The sequence below is a fragment of the Leptonychotes weddellii genome, unplaced genomic scaffold (genome assembly GCF_054177405.1).
Source record: "Leptonychotes weddellii isolate Sample4059 unplaced genomic scaffold, ASM5417740v2 HiC_scaffold_6315, whole genome shotgun sequence".
Lineage (NCBI taxonomy): Eukaryota > Metazoa > Chordata > Mammalia > Carnivora > Phocidae > Leptonychotes > Leptonychotes weddellii.
In genome coordinates, this window is record NW_028031931.1 from 1 (window position 1) to 8,668 (window position 8,668).

Below are 8,668 nucleotides of genomic sequence, written 5' to 3' on the forward strand. Positions count from 1 at the left end.
CACCGCCTGAGTGAGTGATGGGGGGTCCAGTTGCACCGCCTGAGTGACAGGGGGGCGATCACACCGGCCGCCCTGTGTGCACTGTAGCAGTGTGTGGCCGGGGGCGGGCAGCGGACGTGGTCCTGCACCAGCTGTGAGGACTTGAGCTGGTGCTCACACCCACAGAGGTGAGCACTCGCGGGAACACCGCCGGTCAGGCCGATCAGGCACCATGAGCTCCTTCCCTGCCTCAGGTTGTCTGCACCTGGGTGTGGGGGCAGCCCGTCCTTCCCTCGGCTGACCTCCTGCCCTCTGTCTAGGGTCCTGGCAGAGCCTCGGGTGGGTGAGGCACCTGGGAAGGTCCGTGGGAGCTCCGAGGGGCCCGTCCACGTCCCCCCGACCCCTCTTCGGTCTGACAGGACAGCGGGCGCGGCTAGCCCCGGGCCCAGCCCCTCAGGTAATGCTGGGTGGGAACCCGGGGGCTCCAGATGCCCAGCCCGGGAACGCGACCCCGTGGTGCTGGAGAGGCTGGTGTCCGGGGTGGCAGCCTGGGCGTGAGTGTGTGTGCATGAGTGTGCTTGCATGTGCATGTGAGTGCCACCCCCGGACCCATGTCCAGCCCTCACGTCACTTCCTGCGTGGCCTTGAGCCGGTCTCCGGCCCACTGGACTCGTTTGCCCCTGTGTTGTCGAGGATGCAGACGCTGGCCTTCCCTGGGCGGACGTGGGCACGGGGCTGTGAGGACTGACCCTGTGCTGGCCGGTGGCCCCCACTCAGGGAAGCAGTTGGGGGGAGGACACCAGATCTGCCAGCTTGACATGTGGCCCTGTCCCCTGCCCCTGGGCAGCCGCCTCCCCGTCCCCGTCCCCATCCCGCCGCAGGAAGCTGGCCGTCTCTGCCAGCCTGGACGTTTCTGCCAACTGGCTTCGTTCTGAGCCCTCGGGGCAGGAAGTCCCAGCCCAGAGCTGGAAGGAAGAGGAGAAAGGGAAGCTCTCTGCTCAGGGCAAACCAGGTCAGCCCCGAGACCCCAGCCCCCATTTCTAGCTGGGCTGGAGACAAAGGGGCTCATCTGAGGAGGGGGCGTCTGGTGGGGTTTGCAGGAGGATGAGGAGCTTATGGGGCTCAGAGCGGAGGGAAGGCACGCAGGGGAGCACCCGCGGGTGGCCAGGCTTGGCTTGGGCTGGGGCGGGGGACCTGGAGGACCCCATCCCTGAACCCTTGCTCACCAGTAGGGAAGGGAGGACCGGACAGGGTTCCCTGCTCCTATCTACCTGGTGATGGTGGAGTGTTTGCTCTTGGGGTGCCCGGGCTGCTGACGGGGGGCATGGAGGCCGGTGGGAATGGTGCCTGGATCTGTCTGTGAGCTTTGGCTTTGGGCACCAGCGGGGCACTGCTGGGGGGGGTGGGGCAGGGCTGCCGGGCAGGTGGGGTGGGATCGGCGCAGCTTTGGGCCTGATGCCCCCAGGCCCAGGAGACTCGTCTCGCCTTTAGCAGGGAGGCCCTTGGGCTCGACTGGTGTCCCCGCTCCACCCGGCAAGGCAGTGACCAACCGTGCCAGGGTGAGTAGGCCAGGGTGCAGGTGTGCCGGGAGCGCAGCCCTCTGGGGCATGGCCCGGCATCTCCCATGGCCCCTCACCGGCCCTTCGTCCCCAGCTGCACCCTGACTACATGCCCCCGGAAGAGATCCAGAGGCACATGCAGAACATCGAGAGCCAGCTGGACGCCCTGGAGCTCAGGGGCGTGGAGCTGGAGAAGCGTCTTCGCGCCGCTGAGGGGGGTGAGCCGACGCCCTGCCCAGTGCCCCGGCCCGGCCTCAGCCAGCTTCCCCCTGGGGCCACCCTGGCCTGACCCATCCTGGCGCCCCCTCTCCGCAGATGCCTCCGAGGACACCCTCATGGTGGAGTGGTTCCAGCTCATCCACGAGAAGCAGCTACTGCTGCGGCAGGAGTCGGAGCTGATGCACAAGTGAGGGGTCCAGCTGCTCCACCTCTGCCCGGAGGGCCCTCTCCTGGACGGCCGCCTCCTCTCGGCGCCCGCCGGGCTCGGGCATGGGGGAGGCCAGCCAGGCGGGCCGGGCCTCACGCCTGCGTCACCTCGGCAGGGCCAGGGACCAGCGCCTGGTGGAGCAGCAGTTGGACCTGGAGGGGGAGCTGCGTCAGCTGATGGCCAAGCCCAGTGCGTCCCGCCCACCCCGGGGGAACCGTGGCTGGGGGAGGGGGGCGCTCAGCCCCTGGGGTGGCGTGGGTGCGGGCTCTCCTCCCGCCGGCCGCCTGGGCGGCCACCCTTGGGAGAGGCTGACGCTTGCCCAGGGTCAAGTCTCACGTCTCCCCTCCAGCCTGTGTGTCCTCGGCCGGGGCACTCAGCCTCTCTGTGCTTGCAGAGCGGGGACTGCAGGCAGTGGGGCCTGACCAGCACGGCCTGTGGGTGTTGTGGGTGGTGGGGCTGAGGGCCTGGCAGTCCCGCCTCTGCCTTCCTGCTGTGCGACGGGGCCAGTGGCGCTCAGGGTCCGAGCTGGCCGTTCTTCCACTCAGCCACTCATTCGTTCGTTCATTCACCCACCCATCCACCCGTCCGTCCATCCATCCAGCGTTGGCAGATGGGCAGACCCTGTGCCCACTGCCCCCCACTGCCCCCGAGACCCTTCCCCACCTCCGGGGACACTGTGTCCCTGAGCAGGGTGGGGCGGCAGGGCTGCCGCTGAGGCGGGCTGTCCCTGCAGAGGGTCTGAAGTCCCTCAAGGACCAGCAGCGCGAGGAGGATCTGCTGCAGCGGTACATCAGTACGGTGGAGGACCGGAGCCACATCGTGGACTTCCTGGAGGAGGACCGCCTCAGGTGAGGGCGTGCCAGAACCCCGGCTCCCCAGGCCGGGCCTTGGCTGGTCACCTCGTGCGCAGAGCCCGTCCCCGCCGTCAGCACAGAGGAGTGAGAAGCCCCGCCCCCGTGCGCATTCTGCAGGGGCCCTGAGGCCAAGGGCAGACCCAGCCAGGCAGCCTGCCTTAGAGGTCGTCCCGGACAGAGCCCTCGAGCCCCGTGTCCCTGGCCCGCCAGGGGTCAGCACCTGCTGCTAGAACATTCCGTCATGCAGGTGGCTCTCTGTGACCCGTGCAACAGGGGAACGGAACTTCAGATTTTATTTTCCTTAAATACCCCCAGCCACCTGTGTCTCCTGGAGCTGCACTGGGCCGCCGGCTTTGTGACCGTCCCCGGCGTCCCTGTCCCGTGTGTAAATGAGGGACCCGTCAAGGCCACAGGGTTTGTGGCCAAGTCTGTTGAACGGGTTAAGTGAGCTGAGAGAGCCCTGGTCCAGGTCCTCCCAGGGCCCTCGTGTCCCCGTGCCACCGACAAGGGTCCGGGCCCACAGAGGGCAGGCACCGCCTCGGTGTCAGATGGGCTGGGGGCGCGGCTGTGAGTCCCCGCGGGCAGGCCGCTCACTGCCGCCCGGCTCCTGTTTCAGAGAGCAAGAGGAGGACGAGATGCTACAGAACATGATCCAGAGTCTGGGTAATGGGGGGGCCGGGGCAGAGGTGGGAGGGGCGGGGGCCCTAGGGCAGATGCGGCCCGAGGACAGGAAGGCTCACTCATTCGGTGGGGCCGAGAGGCGGCCCCTGACCGTGTAGTCAGGGTGAGGGGGTCCCTGGGCCGGCGGGTGCCCTAACGGCAGGCACCGAGGCGGTTCCCACGAGGGAGGGCAGAGGGTCAGGGCTGCTGTCGGGACCCGGCTTCCTCCAGGCTCTGGGGCCCAGGGAGGGCTTCGACGGGAGGGCGGGAGGGATATATGTGGCAGGGACAATGGCCGAGAGGTGGCGAGTGTCCTCAGTGTCCACCCCCCACCCAGACCTCCAGAAAAGCAGCGGGGACCAGAAGAAGAAGTCCAAGTTCAGCTTGTCCAGGGTCTGGTCCCTGAGGAGCAAAAGCAGGACCCCCGAGTGAGCCGTCTGGCTGGCTGCAGGACCTGTGCCCTTGGCTCGGGCAGGGTGGGCACCGTGGGAGTGGGAACATGGGGGTGGGGACCTGCACCCCTCCCCATGGGGTCTGAGCCACCACAATAAAGAAAGTGACCACGTGATGGCCTGGGCTCCCTCTCCTGTTCACCACGCGCTCCCAGGCGGCCTGGCGCCTGGCCTGGAGGTCCTGGCCAGCTTCCAGTTATGCACCGGTGTAGACGTGCCCATGGCCTTGAGCAGGCGCTGACCCTCTCTGGACTGGCCCGGACCCTCTGAGGTGGGCATTGGAGCTGCTTCCTGGCCTGGCTGCACGCCGGGAGCCGGGGACAGAGCGGGTCTGTGCCAACTGCCCTCAGGAGCTGGCCCCAAGTGGGGATCTCCAAACTTGAGATCTGTGACCTTGGCCTTGGGGCGGAGGTGAGCTGTGCCCTGGGACGGAGAAGGACTCCAAGTCCCGGGCCTGGTGCCAGCAGGGCGTGGGGCTCGCCGCCCTTCCCCACGTCTGGTGGAGAGAGGGCACAGTGGGGGCAGCCAAGGCCAAAGGGGAGCAGCCTCGCCGCAGCTCACCCCGAGTCCCTGCCCCGCACTGCCCTTGCTCGGGTGCCCCGGGAGAGGAGCTTCTCCTGTGGGCTTCAGTGCCCCCATTTGTCTCTGTGCTGTTTCCAGCCACTGTGGGGGCCCATTGTGGCGGTCCTGGTGGACCCTCCCCCCGGCACATCACCAACGCCCCCAGCCTGGTGGCAGGTGGGGTCCCTGGCTGAGTATGTTGAGGTCCCCACAGAGCTCCTGCTGCGTTTACGGGGTGCTGGGGGGTCTCAGCCGGGGACTCGGGGCTCGGGGTCAGGGTGTGATGTGGGACAGGGAGGGCGGCTGCCTGGTGCAGAGATGGGTTTGCAGTCCCCCCCGTCTGCTGCCCGGCTCAGGCCCCGCCCTCTCTGAACCTCTGGTGACGGACAGAGGGGCTGCGTGTGGTCATGGGAGTGTGTCTGGACCAGCGGCAGTGGCGGGGGGGCAAGGAACTCGAGGCCTCCTGCTGGCCCGCCCATCGCGGCAGGACCCCCCACTGGAGAGGCGGGAGGGCCCCGTGGTGGAGGGGTCGGCCGCCGGAGCGGTCAGTGGACAGTGGGCCACGCTGGCTTGGCGTCGTTCCTGGGCGCTGGGCGCCATGGGCGCTTCTCAGCAGAGGCCCCAGAGTGAGACCTGTGTGGTGGAGGGCGGCCTGGACGGGTCTGCCCCACCGTCCAGCGGAGACCTGGGCGCCCCGCGAGGTCCGCCCAGGCATGGCCGCAGGCCTGCAGCCGCGTAGGCTCTTCACCACCAGGGGGAGGCAGAGGGCCACCCAACAGGGATGGGGCGCCGGAGACCCCGAGAAGCTGCGGTTCTCAGACAAGGAAACAGGTTCAGAGGGGCCGCGGGACCCCCTGAAGCTACACAGCAAGTTAGGTGGGGCCTGGACCTGGCCCCTGGGACACGGAGGGACACAGGCAGGGGTTCAAGGTCTCTGGGGTGTCTCAGCCCCCTGCCCACGTGAGGGTCTGCACCATGCTCTGGGGGCTCAGGACGTCCTGGAGAGCGGGTCACTCTGGGCACCCCGTCCCCCACAGCCCCCGCCACAGCTCACCCCTGCAACCTCCACTGATGCGGCCCAACCCCCTTCCCTCAGGCCCTGCCCTGGCTGGACCCCCCCAGATGCGGGGTGTCAGGCTGTGACAGGTGAGGCTGGCTTGGCTCTTCCCATGGACGGACGGCACCTCAGCTCCTGCGACCCCCTCCCATTCTAGAGAAGGGGTTCAAGGCCCAGAGAGGGGAAGGGTCTTCCCCAGGGTCACACAGCAGGGACAGAGGCAGGAGGAAGAGGGGGCAGGCCTGGGCAGAGCTAGCAGAGGGGGCCATGGGGGGGCACCTAGTTTCTCCACAGAAATGGGAGTGTTAGGCGTCACTCTGTCCCTTTGACAAGAGGGGAAACCGAGTCACAGAGGAGCGCCCAGGGTCATATCTCAGGAGTGGCGGGGCCTGAGTTTGGCTGCCCTTGGCCTTGACCTGGGAGGATGCAGGCAGCAGATCAGACTCCCCAGCGGCGCAGGGACCCTGTGTGGCTGGGCCCAGGCGGGAGCCACGGTCACCCCGCAAATGAAATCTCTGTGTGGACTTGTCTCCACACCCGTGTTTCTGGGGGTCCTGGGAAGAAAGGGCGGTGTCCTGGGTCTGAGCTGGGTTCTTCCCACCCACGCGTGTCCCTCCTGGGCCCCCCAACCCCAGAGCCAGCTGCCCCTTCATCGTGGCCACAGACAAGGTCCTGGGGCCGGGGGCCGGGTCTGCTCACCCAGCAGCCTGCCTTGCCGGAGCTGGTGCCTCCCTTCCTCTGGCAGGTGCCTTGCTTCCTGCCTAGGACTATGCACGCCGCTGGGTCGGGGGCTCATCAAGACCCCAAAGGGGGTTTCAGGGCGTCCTGGAGCTCCAGGTACCCAGAACACTCTGGGCCGTGGACGCAAGTTCAGGTCATGTCCCCGGGACCCAGTAGGCTCCTAACCCACCAGCAGGGCTGTGGCCAGAGGACAGGGGTCTCGGCTCCTCCTCCTCCCAACTGTGCCACAGACCTTGCCCCCTGCATGCTGCCTCGTGCAGGCTGGGACCTCCCTCCCCTGCCTCCCGGGACCCCTGCCTGCGCGCTGGTCCACCTGGGGGTCTCCTCCCAGCCTCCCCCACTGGGCCTGGGGGTTTGGAGTCCGCATTAACGAGGTCTCCCAGGTGGGCCGGAAATGCTGATGAAGACGGATAGAGCAAACGTGGCCCATTACATTGTTAATAAAGAATATCACACACACACCTTAATCTGCAGTCAGCCTGACACTTTACAAAGTACATTAGGATGTAATCCAATTGAAGCCGCAATATCGAGAACATCTTATCTTATCACAAATTGAAATTATATCATATTCCTCTTTTCTTAAATTAAAAAGCTAAAACCTTTTCGTTTGCTTTCACACAGTTGTGTAAAACTTAATCAGTGGTTTTAACAACATTATATTTCCATATGGGCCATTTCTAACCTCATTTATTTATGAGGGAGAACTTTCTGGAAGGGGTGATTGCATCTGTGGATAGAGGCGTCAGGCGCTGGGGGCCGGCCCTGGCGTCTGTGTCCAAGAGGCAGGGAGAGTGGGTTTGGGGGTTCCCAGTGTCCTGGGGTGGCCGGAACAGAGCGCAAGGCCGGGGGTTTCAAACAAGCACACTTGATCATCTCCTCGTCCCGGGGCCAGAAGCATGAGCTCAGGGGTCAGGGCCGCGCTCCCTCTGAGGGCTCCAGGGGAAGGTCCCTCCTGCCTCGTCCAGCTCCTGGTGGTGATGCTGGGCTGGTGACTGCGTCACCCCAACTTCTGCCTCCGTGGCCGCATGCCCTCCTCCCTGCGTGCATGTCCACGCTCCCCCTTCTGTGAGGACATCACCCTGCTCCAGCCTGACCTCCCCTTAACCATCACACCTGCAGAGTCCCTGCTTCCGAGTAAGCTCACGTTCACGGGGACCAGGGCTAGGAATCAGAGGCAACTTTGGGGGGCACAGTGCACCCCATAATGGACGGCATAATCAGCACACTTGCCGAGGCCAAATGCCCACTCTGTCAGGTGTGGGGCCCACCTGGGCTGAGCCCTGGAGGGGTGAGTTGAAGATACAACCTTGTGATGCGGGGCAGCTGTGGGTGGTGCTGCTGGGAGCCCAGTAGCCGGGCTGTCCCGTGGCGAGGGCGGCCGGACCTGAAGCATGCAGGGCTGAGGATCAGCGGCCTGGCCACCCCACAGACCTGTTTCTACCCCATGCCCCACTCCCGCCCCCCACCACATTCCCTTCTGCCTCCTCTTGTTGCAATCCCATCTGCCACTCACTTACTCACAGGGCCCTGGGCGTGCATCCCCACAGACACTGCTGCTTTTCCCTATTTTGTTCAGACGTGCCCCCCTCCCTGAGCCCAGAGAATGAATCATCCTTAGTACAAGCCAATCATGGCCATCCACATCCCTAATATAGGAGGCACCAGGGAGGCATACGCTCTTCTTTGCTGACCATCCTGCCTGCCTGGGATGCATGGTGCTGCAGCAGCCACTTTGTGACCATGAGGGGGAATATGGCTGACATGCTGAAGATGGCAGGACAGAAACATGAAGACACCTGGGTCTTTGATGACATCAGTGAGTGACTCACTGAATTAGCCAGTCCTAAAACCTCCTTATCTCTGGATTTCTTGTCTTAAGGCATATGAGTCTCCTAGGGTTGTCATAACAAAGTACCACAAACTTAGTGGCTCAACATAACAGAAACTTATTTGCTCACAGTTCCAGAGGCTAGAAGTCTGAAATCAAGGTGTCATCAAGCCTGGTTGCTTCTGAGGCTGTGAGGACAAGTGTTTCAGCCTCTCTCCCGGCTTCTGGTGGCCACTGGCCATCTTGGGTGATACTGGGCTTGTGGCCACATCACTCCCCTCTCTGCCCCGGTGGGCATGTAGCCTTCCCCCTGCATGCATGTCTGTGTCCAAATGACCCCTTTTCAGAAGGACACCAGGCACACTGGGTTAGGACCCCCCCTAATGACCTTATCTCAACTTGATCATCTGCAAAGACCCTATTTCCAAATACAGGGTTCTGGGTGCTCTGAGGTTCTGAGTGGACTCGATGTTTTGGGGGGCAGCATTCAATCCACTACATAGGGGTAACTCTCTTTTGTGCTTAAAGTTTTTCTCAGGTTTTCTGG

The 8,668-nt window shown here is 64.6% G+C and overlaps 1 protein-coding gene across 1 annotated transcript; it reads left to right on the forward strand.

The window, feature by feature from the left end:
* Positions 1–196: 196 nt before the first annotated feature.
* LOC102741388 (MICAL-like protein 2) lies at positions 197–4,047 on the forward strand. The gene is made up of 9 exons (XM_081811210.1): positions 197–436; positions 827–991; positions 1,471–1,538; positions 1,633–1,756; positions 1,854–1,944; positions 2,081–2,154; positions 2,699–2,813; positions 3,436–3,482; positions 3,817–4,047. The coding sequence occupies exons 4-9, from the start codon at positions 1,648–1,650 to the stop codon at positions 3,909–3,911; spliced, it is 531 nt and encodes a 176-aa protein (XP_081667336.1). The 5' UTR covers positions 197–436; positions 827–991; positions 1,471–1,538; positions 1,633–1,647; the 3' UTR covers positions 3,912–4,047.
* The last annotated feature ends 4,621 nt before the right edge of the window (positions 4,048–8,668 follow it).

Excerpts from the sequence above, each read along its gene's own strand:
- LOC102741388 (XM_081811210.1), top strand. The coding sequence starts at position 1,648 with ATGCCCCCGGAAGAGATCCAGAGGCACATGCAGAACATCGAGAGCCAG. Across the intron at positions 1,757-1,853 it reads TCTTCGCGCCGCTGAGGGGG|ATGCCTCCGAGGACACCCTC; the intron begins GTGAGCCGACGC and ends CCCTCTCCGCAG. Across the intron at positions 2,814-3,435 it reads CTGGAGGAGGACCGCCTCAG|AGAGCAAGAGGAGGACGAGA; the intron begins GTGAGGGCGTGC and ends CTCCTGTTTCAG.